General features: G+C 55.1%; 1 protein-coding gene across 1 annotated transcript; it reads left to right on the top strand.

Moving 5' to 3' along the window:
* Nucleotides 1–492: 492 nt before the first annotated feature.
* Nucleotides 493–15,155, top strand: IQGAP3 (IQ motif containing GTPase activating protein 3). The gene is made up of 37 exons (XM_033082951.2): nt 493–577; nt 919–1,075; nt 1,337–1,414; nt 1,592–1,668; nt 1,778–1,845; nt 2,115–2,228; nt 2,639–2,817; nt 3,114–3,201; nt 3,468–3,631; nt 3,766–3,853; nt 3,985–4,148; nt 4,310–4,470; nt 4,696–4,820; nt 5,008–5,171; nt 5,363–5,453; nt 5,530–5,697; nt 5,815–5,957; nt 6,032–6,202; nt 6,479–6,562; nt 7,046–7,117; nt 7,649–7,718; nt 8,086–8,294; nt 8,487–8,639; nt 8,751–8,914; nt 9,055–9,279; nt 9,365–9,505; nt 9,983–10,067; nt 10,374–10,606; nt 10,695–10,827; nt 11,127–11,229; nt 11,387–11,531; nt 11,695–11,782; nt 12,512–12,724; nt 12,825–12,991; nt 13,146–13,247; nt 13,589–13,697; nt 13,894–15,155. The coding sequence occupies exons 1-37, from the start codon at nt 513–515 to the stop codon at nt 14,005–14,007; spliced, it is 4,875 nt and encodes a 1,624-aa protein (XP_032938842.1). The 5' UTR covers nt 493–512; the 3' UTR covers nt 14,008–15,155.
* Nucleotides 15,156–15,955: the final 800 nt, after the last annotated feature.

A 15,955-nucleotide genomic window follows, 5' to 3' on the forward strand; every position in this document is an offset into this window, starting at 1 on the left:
GGGCTCTGGATGGGGGAACAGTCGGGTTTAGGAGTGCAGGAGATTCAGGGGGTACAGGCAGGTGTGCATGTGGGTAGAGGGACCGTGGTGGCAAAGTGCCAGGCCCTGGGGACAAACTGGGAGGGACACATTTTGGGGAGCAGTTTGTTGGTGGGCAGCCGGCAGGAGCAGTGTCAATGGACCCCAAACCTGGAGCTGTGTTCCCCTTCCCCGCCTCCTCCCGGGTGTTCGCTCTGTGTCCTCCCCCTCTGCAGTGCTAGCTCTAAGGGTTGTTATTTGGAAAAAAGGGAAATTGGAAACTTTCCTCCCACTGCCAGAAGGGCCTGCCTGGTGCCTCTGTGACGCAGGTGCCACTCCCACAAGGACTGTGGGAGGCTACTGCACCCAAAGCCTGGCTTCCTCACCCAAATCTTAGTTTTAGTGGCCTTGGGGGCTCCAAAAAGCCTCTCTGAGCAGGGGGATCTGATGGGAGACCCCCTTTCTATCCAGGTGAGCGCCCAACTGCAGACGAGATGGATGAACAGAGGAGGCAGAACATTGCCTACCAGTACCTGTGTCACCTGGAGGAAGCCAAGCGGTGGGACTGCACTTGGGAAGATCCTCAAGCTCAGATTTGGGGGGAAAAGGGGTGTTATGGGGAGGGACAGAGGGAAGGGGTGGGAAGTGGCTATAATGCTGCAGAATGCTGCCTGGATCCTGCAGCTTTGTGGCTCTTCAAAGTTGAAACTTGGTTTTTGGTTTTTTTTTGTGGAGAAACACTCAGCCCTATACCCAAACTGAAAACCACCCAGCAGCAGAAGCCTGAGCTCCCCCGCTGGGGCGGATTTATTGGAATGGGGTTGGGGGGATGTCCTTTGGGTGCTTTTCTGCTGTGTAGGGTGCTGGCAGTCTGTGACGTGCCCTGTCTCTGCCCCGAAGCTGGATGGAGGCCTGTCTGGGTGAGGAGCTGCCCCCATCCACAGAGCTGGAGGAGACCCTGCGCAATGGGGTCCTGCTGGCCAAGCTGGGCCACTGCTTTGCCCCTGCTGTTGTCCCATTGAAGAAGATCTACGACCCTGAACAGACACGGTACAAGGTATGGCTGTGGCAGCAGAGGGAAGGTGTAGAACCCCTAGGGTGTACCCCCAAACCCTTCCCTTGCTGCTGCCTGCAGAGTGAGGAGCCCCTCGATCACTGAGGGGCTGTTTTGTAGCTGATGGCTGCAATGGGGTCCTTGAGTGGTGCTGTCCCTGGCATTGCCTCTGTCTTTAACTTGCTGGGTTGTTCTGGGGGCAATGGGGGACCCCAGGGATGAGATAAAGTGTGGTTCAGCCTGACCTCAGCTTCTCTTTTCCAGGCAGCCGGGCTTCACTTTCGGCACACGGATAACATCAACCACTGGCGCAGTGCCATGAGCCACGTGGGGCTGCCCTCGGTAACGTCTCCCCTCTGCCTTCCCCAGCCAAGGGATACACTGGCCTTTGCCTTATGGCAGTACCGGGGGGGTGCTGGTATGGCCAGTGGGGTTTTGTCCTCCACTCTTTGACACCAGCCGACCCTGGGAACTGTCTGGATGCCGTTGCCCCCTGAGTATCTCTTGTCTTGCTGGCAGATCTTCCACCCAGAGACCACTGATGTGTATGACAAGAAGAACATGCCCCGGGTGGTCTACTGCATCCATGCACTCAGGTGGGTGCCTTGGCCTGGCTGTCATGGAGTGTGTTCATGCTCATGAGCCCTTTGGTGGTGTTACCTGTCAGAGAAGCCGGTGATGTCATGGTGTGGGTTTGTATTTCAGCTTCTACCTCTACAAGCTGGGGCTGGCTCCTCCGATCCAGGACTTGTATGGGAAAGTGAACTTCACAGGTATGGTGGTGCTGTGTGGGGAGACCTGGGATGGGGGTTGCCAAGGGGGATTTGCCACCAATGTTCTGGGGTCATGTGGGAGTAGGGATGTAGGGAGTGAGTCTTGGATGCATTTTGCCAAAGCTGCCTCAGGGATACTCATCCCAGCTGTGGAGATTTTCTGCTCCCCTCTTGGTCTGGCAAGGGAGTGGGAGCTCTGCTGGCTGTCCCTGCTCCAGTACTGAGCTCCAGGGCTGGTGCTGAGCAGTGTTGCCTCTGCTCTGCTCCAGAGGAGGAGATCAACAACATGAAGCGGGAGCTGGAGAAGTATGGGCTGCAGCTGCCTGCCTTCAGCAAGATTGGCGGCATTTTGGCCAACGAGCTCTCAGTGGATGAAGCAGCAGGTGACGGCTGCCTGGTGGGGAATGGGGATGGGTGTCAGCCCCTAGCAGGATCTTGGCTCAGCCCCTGAACAGCAAACCTGGGGCCAGCAAACTGGGAGGGAGTGCTCTGGGAGGTGATGGTGGTCTGGGATGCAGTGGGAGGCACCTGGTTGTTCCCTTTCAGCCTGGCACAAGCCTGCAGGTGCTGGCACAGCCCTTTCCTAGCCAGCAGCAGCTGGGGTTCTGCATTCCCTGGGCTTGCTGTGAGGCACAGGCTCCCTGGGAGCTGGAGACTGCAGCTTGCCTTTTGAACAGGGCAGGTTCCCACCATCACCCATGGAATGTCTTGTCCCACTGCATGCAGGGACAAAGCAGATGGTCCATCTTGCCCCTCCATGTCCCATCTCACCTCCTTCCTGCCTCACCTCCAGTCCATGCCGCGGTGCTGGCCATCAATGAAGCCGTGGATCGGGGGGTGGTGGCCCAGACAATGGAGACCCTGCACAACCCCCACGCGATGCTGGTGGGACTGCGTGAGGAGCTGGCAGGTGCCTACCAGGAGGTGCTGCACCAGGCCAAGCTGGAGAAGGGCAGCAATGCCAGAAACAGGGTAAGGAGGGCATAGGGTGCTCCAGGGTGGCTGGGAGAGGAGTAGCCCCTTTGCTGATGGGCAGGTGGGTGTTTCCAGCAGGAAGGGTCCCTTGGCCACAGGCCATACCCTGCTTGCTAAAACACAGCCTAGGAGCCCTTGTGCTGAGCAGAATATGGAGGAGATGATTCCTCTTTCGGGGCTGGTTCACTCGGGGCTTGGGGCTGGGAAATGAGCCCAGGCATCTGCAGGCAACCCCACTGCACATGTTGGGGTGTGCTTGGGCAGAAAGCTCAGGCTGGGGAATCCCTGTCCAGTACTCACAGGTCATCCCTGAAGGAGAGGATGTCTATGACTGGTGTCTGACCCAGGCTGAAATCCAAGGGAACATCAACAAAGTGAACGGTGAGCAAAGCTGGGCCTTCCCTCTGGGGGTTCTCCAGGGCTTATGGTGGGATCATGGTAGCCCAGGATGTGGGGAGAGTCATGGGCATGGCAGAAAGAAATCTGCTCAGGCCAGCCTCAGACCTACTGGGAAGAAGGGCAGGGTGTGCATTTCAAAGGGGAAATTAAAATAATGAGTATGCAGGCTTTAGCCATAGCTGCCTTTGCTCCCTGGAGCCGTGGGATGATTTACCTGCTCACCTCTGGGGTGAACTGGCCTCTTGTAGTGCGTGGGGCTCTGGAAGAGGTGGACAATGCCCTGGAGAGACAGGATGTGCTGGTGCTGCACCGTGCACTGCAGGACCCCGCCCTGGCCCTGCGCTGCCTCCAGCGCGACAACCTTGAGCTCTACTTGGAGCAGCTCAGCACGGACCGGGAGGAGAAGGCACTGGTAGGGACTGGCAGGAGCCTGTGGTGCAGGGTGTGTGTGCTGGAGGGCAGCCCATGGTCCCCAGGAAGAGGGAGGTCCCACAGGCTGGGGAGTTGGTAGCTGTGAGACCTCACACCCCTCTCTGCCTGTTGCAGGAATTGGGCTACTTGGAGCTGCTGGAGCAGGAGGAGGTGCAGGCAGGGATCCTCACAGCAAACCAGAGGGACAAGGAGCAGCGAGCCAGTGAGTGCCTGGGCAAACACTTGTTGCAGGTTCTGCTGCCCAGTGCATCCTAGGAGCTGGTGGGGCTGCTGGCAGCCTGGCCCTGAGACAGGGCACTGCCACCTCCTGCAGCCCCCCTGTCTGTCCCTCAGTGCTGCAGGCTGTGGGCCGGATAAATGCTGCTATCCGTCGAGGGATGCCAGCAGAAACCTTGGAAGCACTGATGGACCCTGCAGCCCAATTGCCTGATGTGCATGTCCCTGCTGCCCCCCTGTACCAGCACCAGCTGGCCCTGCTGCAGAGCCAACACCCACAGGTGAGATACCCCCAGGGTTATGGGGGGTCATGGGCCATGGGGGTGGGTGGGTTGGTCCCTCTGCTAAGACTGGGGTGCTTCCTCTGCTGCTGCTTCCCTGGGGAAACTCAGGCTGGAGGAGGAGATTATGGGTGTTCAGTGTCTCTGCCTGTCCTGTGCAGGGAGAGTTGGCACAGGAGGAGTTGTTTGTGGCTGTGGAGATGCTCTCAGCTGTGGCACTGGTTAACCAAGCCCTGGATGCCAGGAACCCTAACAGGCTCTGGAGCAGCCTGGTCAGCCCTGTCCTGGGCCTCTCAGGAGTTAAGGATACAAATGCACAGCGGTGAGTTGGGTTCTGTGTTGTGGGTTGGTGTGAAGGAATCTTGTGGAAAGGGGTGGTCAGGGAACCTGGGCTTTTAATGGGCTTGTTCCAGCAGCCTCCCTGTCCTGTGCCTTGCCTCTCCCCTCTGAAGAGCTGGGAAACTGGCTCTGACAGGCACCTTGCTGCTCTGAATGCACCAACCCTCCTCAGAATGCTCCAAGTCATTGCCCTGTGTCTCTCCTGCAGGTACTTTGATGACTTGTTGCAGCTGAAAGACCAATCAAGGAAAGCAGGAGCTGAATTCCTGAGCTGGAATGACATTCAAGACAGCATCAACAGCACCAATTCATCAGTGCAGGATGAAAACGACCGTGAGTCCTGCCCATGTGAAGGCTGGGCGTGCAGGGGGTCTGCAGATATCCTTGGAGGGGAGGTTGCCCTGGGATTACAACCCCAATGAAACACCAGAGAATCTCGTACCACCCTGGGCTGTGACTCCCTTGGGTGCCTGGAGCATTCATTGCAGGGCTTGAAGGTGTATCCTGTCCCTCCACACAGGAGTCCATGCAGTCCGGCTGGTGAACGAGGCACTGCTGCAGGCAGACCCTGAGAGGACACTGGCAGCACTGCTGCTGCTGGCACCTGCCCTGCCTGACATTGCCCTTCCAACTGCCCCACGCTACCACAGCATCCTGTCCAGGGCACGGAGGCACAAAGTCCAGGTGGGGTGGGGGTCATCAGCTGTGCAGTACCTCTGTGGCAGTGTGGTATCTCCCCTGGATTCAGGGTACCCTGCCTTGGTTACAAGACTGTGAAGTAACCCCCCCCACCCTAGCAATGCAGCATCTGCAAAGCAGGAGGTGCTCAAAGGGGTCTGCCCAGCTCATTAGACCCCATCTCCCCAATCTTGCAGGCCACAGAGGACAATGGAGCTGTTCTTTGGTGGGAAGAGATCCAGGAAGGGGTTTGCCAGGCCAACCAGGACACAGTGGCAGCCAGGAACAGTGAGTGTTCTCCCCATGTGGGTGCTGCTGGAGGTCAGGGGATATGAAGGGGCTGATGTGAGCTCTGCTCCCACAGTGGCTCTGGGCATAGCTGCCATCAACCAAGCCATCAAGGAAGGGAAGGCATCACAGACACTGAGGGTGCTGTGCAACCCTGATGTGGCCCTGTGTGGGGTGGTGGATGCCTGTGCTGACACCTACCAGCAGCAGCTGGCAGCTCTGATGGCCACCAAGAGACCAGCAGGTAAAACTCTGAGGGCTGCAAAACCTCCCCCACCCTGGGAACCTGGGATGCACCCCTGGCCAGGGTGTTCAGGAGGAGCAGCACTCTCCAGCAGCTCCCATCCATCGTGGCATGCAGGGAATGTGAAGCCATCCTGGGTCCAGCACAGGCTGCTGGATGGAGCTGAGTACTACCTGAACCTGCAGACCTTGGAGGGCAGCTGGCAGCGCCCACGCAACGGCAGCTTCAACACCACCCATCTGAGCCGGGAGGAGCTCCAGGTACGGGCAGGATGGGGCTGGGTGGGCACCAGTGGCATCACTGGGGGCTGAGCTGATGCCCTGTGTCCTTGCAGTCGGTCATCACCCGTGTGACAGCGGCACACGAGCGGGAGCTCCTGTGGGCAGCCAGCGTGTCCTTGGTGGTGAGGCTGCAGGCGCGGCTCCGCGGCTTCCTCGTTCGCCAGCGGTTTGCGGCGCGGCGGCACGTCCTGCAGGAGCAGAGGCCAGCTGCAGTCAGGATCCAGGTGACACAGCCAGAATCTGTCTCTCCTCTGAACACAGTGACACAAACCAAGGGCAGCTGCTTGCAGCACCTTCCAGCAGGTCCAGGGAGTGCCAGAATTTGCTGCTCTGTGGTTTTACTGAGGTGCTGCAGAGAGCGGGGCTTGTTTCTCTCACAGTAGCAGCTTTAGGTGCTGGTTTCCTCTTTCCCCATGCTGTGTTATTCTCTTATGTGCTCCCTGAAAAACCAATGGAGTCACAGTGGGCTCACACAGGTCTCTCTGTTTTCTTGTGCCCAGGCTTGTTGGAGGGGGTACAGACAGCGCAGAGCTTACCTGGAGAGGCTGCACTACCTGAAATCCAACACAGAGGCTGCAATCAAGGTTTGGAAGATTCTCTCTTCAGCCTTTGTTCCCATGTTGGGCATTGTTGCGTGCTTGTAAGGGTGGCATCTACTCCTGCCTAGCTTAGAGGAGCCAGGGGGGATTGTGGCAACTGGGCCAGGGCAGTGTGCGAGTGGGCAGGGGAGAAAAAAAATCATAGAATAGAATTGTTACTATGGGCTCACTGAGGCTGGAAACACCCTTGAAGATCACCAAGTCCAACTGTTCCCCCAGCACTGGCAAGGCCACCACTAACCATGTCCCGAAGTGCCACATCCCTGTGGGTGTTAGATCCCTCCAGGGATGGTGAACAACTTTGCTGGGCAGCCTGTGCCAATGCTTGACCACCCCTTCTGTGAAGAAATTTTCCTTAATATCCAACCTAAACCTCCCCCAGATGTCCTCATGATTTTTCCCCTCCACCCATTCCCTTTGGCCAAAGCAAGTTCTTCCAGAATCCAAAAGTTTGAACATCTCTCCCAGATCCAGGCAGCTGTGAGGATGTGGCAGACACGGAGGAAATACCAGGAGAGGCTGCACTACTTCAGACAGAATGTAAGTGATGGGATGGGAATCAAAAACTTCAGGGGGTGTAGGGGGATGATCCAGAGCACACAATTGGATCCCTGTCCCTGAGTGCAGCTGGAAGAACTGGTTCATCCTGGCAGGGGGACAGATGGGAAGGAATAGGTACCTAGTGGGTCTGGAAGCCAAACTCTCAGGTTTTGTAAAGTGTGAGGGGAGAAAAATCACTCCAGTTCCATCAAAGAACAATGATTTCAAGATGTCAATTAAGAGGGGAAGGAAATTTTTTGGGGAAAAGAGGGGGTATCAGCTGTGGAAAGTGAAGTTGCACCCCTGGAGTTGCTGCAGTTTCTGATATACAGTGGGTAGAGGGGAATGACCACTGAGAAGGGTAGAATCCCAAAATCTCTCCTGTGTTGTAGACACCCTCATCCCAGGGCTTAATACATTCCTGGCAGTTGGAACCAGGCAGTGATGTGCTTGTCCAGCTTTCCTTCCCTCCTTGTGTGTGTTAGGGGCACTGTGGAAAGACATCTCCCACCCCCTTGTTTGTCTTGGCAGATTAAAGCTGTAATAAAAATCCAGGCTTTTGTGCGAGCAAACAAGGCCCGTGGGGATTACAGGATGCTGGGTAAGTGCCTGCTCTGAATTGGGATGGCTAATTGGGAAAGGGAAGTGATGGCTAATTGGGAAAGGGACTCTGCCTCTTCCCTTGCTGGCCCTGCACAGTGGGGAAGCAGTTGTGAGCAGGACAGGAGTGACACAGCCTTGGTGGTTCTTTGGTCATCAGCCCTGGGGCTGCCCCTCTGCCCCCAAAAGCTTCCTGGATGCTGTTGCACAGTGTGGCCATGTGCTGTCCCAAGTCCTGGTGCTGCAAGATGCTTTTTGGGGAGGAGGATGGGGTGTCTGGGTGAATGCTGGGGGTCTGAGGGTCTGCAGTGGGAATGGCCACTCCATCAAACTGCAAATACTCACGGCATTGCTGTGTATTACCACAGTCCACACCAAGAGTCCACCCTTGAGCATCGTCCAGCGTTTCATCCACCTGCTGGAGCAGAGCCAGCACGATTTCTGGGAGGAGTCGGAGGTGCTGCGGCTGCAGGAGGAGGTGGTGAAGAGGATCCGCGCCAGCCGGCAGCTGGAGAACGACCTGGACCTCATGGACATCAAGATTGGGCTACTGGTCAAGAACAGGATCACTCTGCAGGTAGAGACAGTGGGGGAGGACTTGGTTGCCTCTGTGTGGTCCTGTCCTCCATGGCAGTTCAGCTTGGACGTGTCTCTGCTTCATTTTTTGAGCAGTTGGAGGGGTTGGGGAGCACTGGGGTGCCTCTGGCTCTCCCAGAAGTGGTCAGAATGTTGGAGCCTTAGGCAGACCCCAGTGCTTCTCTCCCTGCAGGAGGTGGTCTCCCACTGCAAGAAGCTGACCAAGAAGAACAAGGAGCAGCTCTCAGAGATGATGTCCAGGGACAAGCAGAAGGGGCTCAAGTCGCTCAGCAAGGAGAAGCGGCAGAAGCTGGAGGCCTATCAGCACCTCTTCTACCTGCTGCAGGTGGGGCTGGGGGGCTCTGCTGTGTCCCCCAGAGCTGGGGGAGCAGTGCAGGGACCTGGCCCCCAGTTACCCCACACCACTTGGGTTAGCTTGGTGTCCTTTTTCCTGCAGACACAGCCAGTGTACTTGGCCAGGCTGATCTTCCAGATGCCCCAGAACAAGTCCACCAAGTTCATGGAGTCGGTGATCTTTACGCTTTACAACTACGCGTCCAACCCACGGGAGGCTTATCTGCTGCTCCAGCTCTTCAAAGTGGCATTGCAGGAGGAGATCAGGTGGGAGATCAGGAGATCAGGGAAAGGCTGAACTGCATCAGCTTGGATGCTGTTATCTCTTCTGTCTGCTGCCTCCTGCTTGGAGAACACACACATTCTGGTCCATCCCCTCATCCCATCTGCCCCATCTCTGTCTCCAGCTCCAAGGTGGACCACGTTCATGACATCCTGACGGGCAATGCCACAGTGATCAGGCTGGTGGTCAGCTTCTACCGCAACGCGCGCGGGCAGAACGCCCTGAGGCACATCCTGGCTGGCCCAGTGCAGGAGGTCCTGCAGGACAAGGCCCTCAGCATCCGCACAGACCCTGTGGACATCTACAAGGCGTGGATCAACCAGACTGAGTCGCAGAGTGGGCACAGAAGGTCAGACCCTGGCTAAGAAGGCTCGGCTCAGCCACAGGGTGATGAGCATTGGGATGATGATGGGGTCCTGTTTTTCCCTTCACAGCAAGCTCCCGTATGAGGTCAGTCCTGAGCAGGCTCTCAGCCACCCTGAGGTCCAAAGGCGGCTGGACATCTCTGTCTGCAATCTCCTGGCAATAACAGACAAGTTTGTCTCTGCCATCACCTCTTCTGTTGATAAGATCCCGTAAGTATCCCGATGGTTTCTGTGCACACCCCAGCAGTGCTGTTGGCTCTAAGGTGTCTCCAGCAAGGACTTAGAAAGGGAGGTGGGTTATGGGGAGCTTTCTGGCCCCTTTGCTGCTGCAGGACTGAGTTACTGTACTGTCAGCAAGGGCAACCCCAAATATCAGCAGGGCCTCATGGACTGGCTTGTTTTTCTGCTCTGTTTCTGGGCAGTTTACTGCTGACATTGAGATGTCTGCCAGGGAGAAACTGAGCTTTGTGGTCATCTCAGAAGAAGGAGGCCTCCTCCGGAGATGCCTGGGCTGGCAGCAGGGTGGGGGAACGAGCTGAGGGGTGCTGTAGCTGCCAGTCCTACCTATGGGCTTCTCCATCACCCCAGGGCTGGGGACTTGCTGCTTCTTGGATGATGGGTAGTAAGCAGGACTGGGTCATCAGGGTGGACCCATATGCTGATGGTCCTCTCACTACATCTCCTCAGCTATGGGATGCGCTACATGGCCAAAATCCTGAGGACATCCTTGGTTGAGAAATTCCCCAAGGCCCCAGCAGAGGAGGTTGATAAGGTACCGTGGGGTTGGGATACCTGCATGATTTGGGGGGGTTCAGCTATGTCTGCACATGAAGGGTCAATATCCCTCCACAGAAAATCAGGTCCTCTTGACTGAAAAACACCTTCCAAGTCACCATTTTCCTTGGGCTGCTAAGGAAATACAAAGAGTGGGCTTTTCCCTGTGCTGCCATCTCTTCTAGGGGGGTCCTACTGTGCAGAGCAAGGATGAAACATCCTTCCCTGCTGACCCCCAAGGTTCCCCACCTCCTTGGGCCCCAACCCATCTGCTCCCCATCCCCCAGCCTGTCTCATGTCCTAGATTGTGGGCAACCTGCTCTACTACCGCTTCATGAACCCAGCGGTGGTGGCCCCTGATGGCTTTGACATCGTGGACGTGTCGGCCGGGGCTGCCCTGCACCCCGAGCAGCGCCGCAGCTTGGGCTGCATCGCCAAGGTGCTGCAGCACGCCGCCGCCCGCAAGGCCTTCGAGGGGGACAGCTCCCATCTCTGCAGGCTCAACCAGTACCTGGAGGACACCCACAGCAAGTTCAGGTGGGCCCCAGGATGGTGGTGGGGTGGGAGGGTGGCTAGGAGCTGGTGGCAGGGGTTTGGGGCTGACCAATGGGGTCCCTCCCTGCAGGAGCTTCATCTCTGCTGCCTGCTGTGTCCCTGAACCTGAAGAGAGATTTAACATGGATGAGTACTCAGAGATGGTGGCAGTGGCCAAACCAGTCATCTACATCACTGTGGGGGAGCTCATCAACACACACAAGGTCAGGGCATAAAGCTCATGACAAGCTCTGTTTCTTCTGCTCCCACTTCCTGGGCTTTCTGCTGCATTTCTTCCCATTCCTCTGTACCCCACCCCTAGCACAGCTTCCCTCTTCCTGACCCTTTTTTTCCCTTCTAAGCAAGGAAATAACCTAGATTCTGCAGGTTTGTCCTTTTGCAAACCCCATGTTGTCTTCATCCCCCCCTTGGGTGCAAGGGGTGTTTGTCACTCCTGGGTGGCCCTCTGTCACTCTCCCTTTGCATCCCCCTTTGCCACTGACTCATGCCTTGCACTGTCCAGCTCCTGCTTGAGCACCAGGACTCCATTGCACCACAGCACAGTGACCCCCTGCATGAGCTCCTGGAGGATCTTGATGAACTCCCTACAGTCCAGTCCCTGGTTGGTAGGTTGAACTCTGGGACCCACCACCTACCCTGATGGAAGGAGGGTGGATGTGGGCAAACTTTCCTTGCACAAAGCTTGAGCTAGTTTGCTTTGGGCATGGGAAGCCAGCCTTCTAGAGCCCAACACAGCTAGCAGGGCTCTCTCTACCCTCCCAGGGGAGAGTGTTGCCAGCCTGGGAGACAGCAGTACTGAGCAGGTGCTCTCCCAGTTCAGCAGAACAGAGATCTCCCTCACCCTCACCAACAAGCTGATGCCAGTGGCCAACAGTGAGGAGAGTGACACGAGGAGCCTGCTGCTGAGGTGAGGACAGGCTCTGAGAGCATCAGGAGGGTACTGGGGGTGTTGGAATGGTACTGGGGGCTGGGATGCTTAAAGTGGGCAAGAAAGTTTTGGGAGGCAACTGAATATTGTGTGGAGGGTGATGCTCTGGAGCAGATGCCTGATATCTCCCTCTGGTTTCTAGCACCAAGCAGATGCTGGTGGATTTGATCCAGGCCCAGCCAGGAGATTCCCTCCCAGAAATCCTGTGGACACCAGCCTCAGAGCATGAGGTGGGATATGTGAGGCTGCTGCTGGGGATGAACTGAGAAACTTAATGGGCAAACAGCAAAAAGTTCTCAGCAAAAAGCTGCCCTGTTCCTCTTGGAGGTTTGGCCCCTCCTCTTGTGATCCAGTGTGGATGATACAATTCCTCCAAAGCCATCTTCCCCTGGCCCCTGGAACTTGCTATAATAGATATAAGGTATCCTAGATACAAAGGTTGAGCCAAATTCCTTAAGAATTTGGTCACTCTCTTAACACTTTGGAAGATAATTGGTTAGAAATTAGTTTGTGTAATTGATCAGCTTACCTTTAGAACTTCTCACTTAGATTGGATGCTGTCCTTTGTATAAACTTTTATTGGTTGTAGTTTGAATCCTCCCTGAACCTATAAATATGGCTGTGTGCCCTTTGTTCTGAGAGAATCCCTGCTTGACCACCCTTTGCATGAAATAAAGACTCTTGTGGAACTTGTCAAGTAAGACCTCTGGTCTTTCTCTGCTGGCTAAATGTGAGCTTTTCTGAGAGAGAGCTACATGTTAGCACTCTCTGGTCCTGGCAAATACCACCAAGGACCAAAAAAGAAAAGCCACAATCCAGCAGTGTCTGGACTCTAGTTTTCAGAAAAATCACCCATTCTGGGCCACAAGAGACCCACATTAAAGCATGGATGAAGGAGTTTGGTTGCTCCATCTCTGCATCCCATTCCAGCTCCAGGATTCACCCTTTCTCATCCCTAGGAAGCTGCACACGAGCGCCTTGTGCGCCAGCGCGCGCTGCGGGACGCCCAAGCCTCTGCCCAGCTGAAGCGCCATCGCTCCCTGGCTGCCAACGGGCAGCTCTCCATGGAGGAGAAGAAGCGCAAGGTCATCCGCAACCTGCGGCGCTTGGAGAGCCTGGGGCTGGTGGACTCTGCCAACCAGTACCAGGAGCTCGTTGATGAGCTGGCCAAGGTGTGCTGGGGTCACCGAGTTGGGGATCACCCCTGAACCCCCAGAGGTACAGCCCATAATGGCACCTCTTGGCTTTCTGGCACTGCTGTGTTTCCCCCAGGACATCCGGAACCAGCGGCGCCACCGGCAGCAGCGCCACGGGGAGCTCCTGAAGCTGAGGCAGACTCTGGAGGGCCTTGATGCCAAGACTCTGTTTTATGAGGAGCAAATTGATTATTACAACCAGTACATCAAGACCTGCCTCAACAACCTGGCAGCCAGCAACAAGTGCGGTTCCTTACAAAAAATCAGTTATTTTTTTCTAAAAATCCCATTTGTTTTTGTTGCTCTCTGGTTGTTGTGAGTCCTGGAGAGGTTGGGAATCCAAGGAGTTGTGGATGGCTGGAGGTGAGCTCTCAGCATGTGGTCCCTTCTCTTCTAGGGTCAGTGGGAAGAGCAAGAAGCTGCCATCACTGCACTACACAGCAGCCCAGCTGTGGGAGAAGGGGGTGCTGCTGGAGATCCAGGACCTGCCACCCAGCCAGTGAGTAACTCTGCTCCAGGGGAGGAGCTCTTACTTTGGGTTACTCAGTACAGGGCCAGGAGTTGGACTTAATGCACTTAATGATCCTTGTGGGTCCCTTTTATATTCCACAATACTATGAAAACTTGGGCAGGTAGAGGAAAATAACTGAGGAGGAGGATGCACACGGGCTGCTGTTGTCCTGCCATGTGGGGCAAGTTGTATTGTGTAGGAGAGTGCAGGAAAATTGGGATTTGGGCTGTGGGTCTGGCTGCTGTGCTGAGGGTGTGTACTGGGTGAGTGACCTGGTTGTGTTAAAGCTCTGAAACACCTTTTGGTAGTGAGTGGCTCTGTCTTCCTAGGCTCAAGAATGTGATTTTTGACATCATCCCCTGTGAGGAATCAGGCAAGTTCCAGGTGAAAGCCAAATTCATGGGGATCGACATGGAGTGCTTCCAGCTGCACTACCAGGTGAGGAGCCTGTCCTGCAGCTGCTGGGGGACAGAGAGATGAGGGCAGCCAGGGTGTGTGGGGGCTGGGTGGTGACTGGTGGGACCTGGAGCCCACGTGTAGCCCTGCCCTGAGCTGCTGGGGGCAGCCTGGCTGTGCATCTCCCCCTGCAAACCCAGCCCCCTGTCCCTGGCAGTGACAGTCCCCTCTCCCACAGGACCTGCTGCAGCTGCAGTATGAGGGTGTAGCAGTCATGAAGATGTTCGATAAGGCCAAGGTCAATGTCAACCTGCTCATTTTCCTCCTCAACAAGAAGTTTTTCAAGAAGTAACAGGGTCAGGGGTGGGGCTGCAGAGAAGGGGAGCAATGTAAACCTGCCAAAGAGACCTGAGGGTCAGTGGTCCTAGGGCAGGAAAGCTGCTGCTGGCCATGGAGCTTTCCTGCATGGGTGTGTGTGCTTGAGCATCTGCAGCCAGCACTGCCTGACTGGGGAGCACAGGGCTCAGCCCCAGCCCTGGGCACCCTGAGCTTGGTACTAAACCAGTGCCCAACCTCCCTGCAGGAGGATGCAGCTGCTAAAGCTTTTATAGCATGTGATACTTTTAAAATCTATTTTATCTGGGTATTTTGGCTGTTTAATTCCTGTCTTGCCAACAGCCAGCTGCCCAAGGACACTGTATTTCTGACACTACAGAGGTTTTACTGATGTAATAAAGGTATTCTAATATATCTACATCTATCTATCTATATCTATATGTATGTATTTATTTCTTCCTCACACTAAGGCTGGGGAAATGTCTGAATCAGTCTTTATATGGAGGGGTAGGGAGAGGCCAGAACAGAGGGGCAATAACTGTTTGTGAAGACACCTGTGAGCTCTTCTCTAGTCTGTTGAGGTACAGTAGAAGAATTTTGATTTTAAAGATGAGTTTCACTGCTCTTCAGCCAGGCTGTGAAACAAGAGTGAGGCTCAGTGCCACTGCTGCCCCATGGCTGCTTTGAGGGACTGGAGCAGGGACCACACTGGTGCCTGGCATCTGCTGTGGAGCAACCCCACAGCACCATCTCAGTAGGGATGGTGGTGTCTGTGTCCCCTCTGGATTTGCTCTGGTGATTAATCGGTTTTCAAGTGTGAGACAATGACTGTGTTTGGCCATGGCTGCTTTTAAAGCACTTTCTCTCCATGTGAGCTCCCTCTCCAGCCCCTTCCATGGGATGGGAAAGGAGCTGCTGGTAGTCTCATCTCCTCCCACCCCATCTTGGGAGCAGCAGGTCCCAAACCTGCTCTGCAGAGGAAGTTTTTTGGGGGATTGGAATAAGAATCTCCCTTGCTGCTCAGTAACTGCTGTGGGACCTTGAGGCAGCTCAGTGGTACCTGATCTATTGGCATCTCAGGCTCTGTCTTGTCTTTGGAAAGTGATGTTTGTTTGTGAGGTTTTTAAGTGTTTTTTTTCTTTCCCTCATCTAACTGCCTCAAACTGTGCTCATTTTATCCCCATCCGTGCTGGATTCCTGCTGTGCTGCCTCTGCTTGTTTATTCTAAATAAAGATGTATCAGAAAATGCAGAATTTCTCTGGATGATCATTTCCATGTGCTTCTCACCTGCCTCTCCTCTTGCTTACCAGGCTCTCTGAGGCTGTGCCATGGCTGCAGCCCCCTGTTCCCAAAGCAAGGTGCCCCCTTGGCTCCTGGCCAGGGACACCAGGGCCTGGCCCCTCGCAGCAGAGCCCAGTCAGGTGCTGAGGCACCAACTCAGCTCTTGCACAGGGAATTTAGGCCACTTTCAGACACACTTAATTCTTAAATAAATACTATGATTACATCTCCTAAAGACTATGATTATATCTCTACAGGAATTAAGTGGGATCAAGCTGCAGCACTTTTCTGTGTTTAAAATAGGACCGGGCTGCCATTAACCTGTTGGATGCTGCACCATCTGCAGGGACAGGATCCTGGACAATTGCTGCACATTACCCATTACCACATTGGAGTTTTTATCTTGTGGTTAGCATATTTGTTTATTTTTTTCCTTCCTTGCCTTTAGAGGAGGATCCAGAATTTCTCTGGCTGTGGCTCAGTGTGGTTTGTTGCTGCCAGCCACCTCCCCCAGCAACCAAGCAGCCATTGGCTTTGCACCAGCAGCATTTGGCATGCTGAGAACACTTTTTTTGGGGTGCTTTGGGGATGGAGGGGAAGCCTGAAGTAGAGCACTCCACCTAATAATAGTAGTCCCAACTATTCACTAAGCAGAGTTGCAGCATGGGCTGGAGGGAACTCA

This window comes from Catharus ustulatus, chromosome 30 (assembly GCF_009819885.2).
Source record: "Catharus ustulatus isolate bCatUst1 chromosome 30, bCatUst1.pri.v2, whole genome shotgun sequence".
Classification (NCBI taxonomy): domain Eukaryota; kingdom Metazoa; phylum Chordata; class Aves; order Passeriformes; family Turdidae; genus Catharus; species Catharus ustulatus.

Bases quoted from the DNA above. Each gene is read 5' to 3' on its own strand.
- IQGAP3 (XM_033082951.2), top strand. From the start codon at position 513: ATGGATGAACAGAGGAGGCAGAACATTGCCTACCAGTACCTGTGTCAC. The intron at 2,229-2,638 runs GTGACGGCTGCC...CCTCACCTCCAG, and splicing joins CTCAGTGGATGAAGCAGCAG to TCCATGCCGCGGTGCTGGCC. The intron at 13,698-13,893 runs GTGAGGAGCCTG...CCTCTCCCACAG, and splicing joins GCTTCCAGCTGCACTACCAG to GACCTGCTGCAGCTGCAGTA.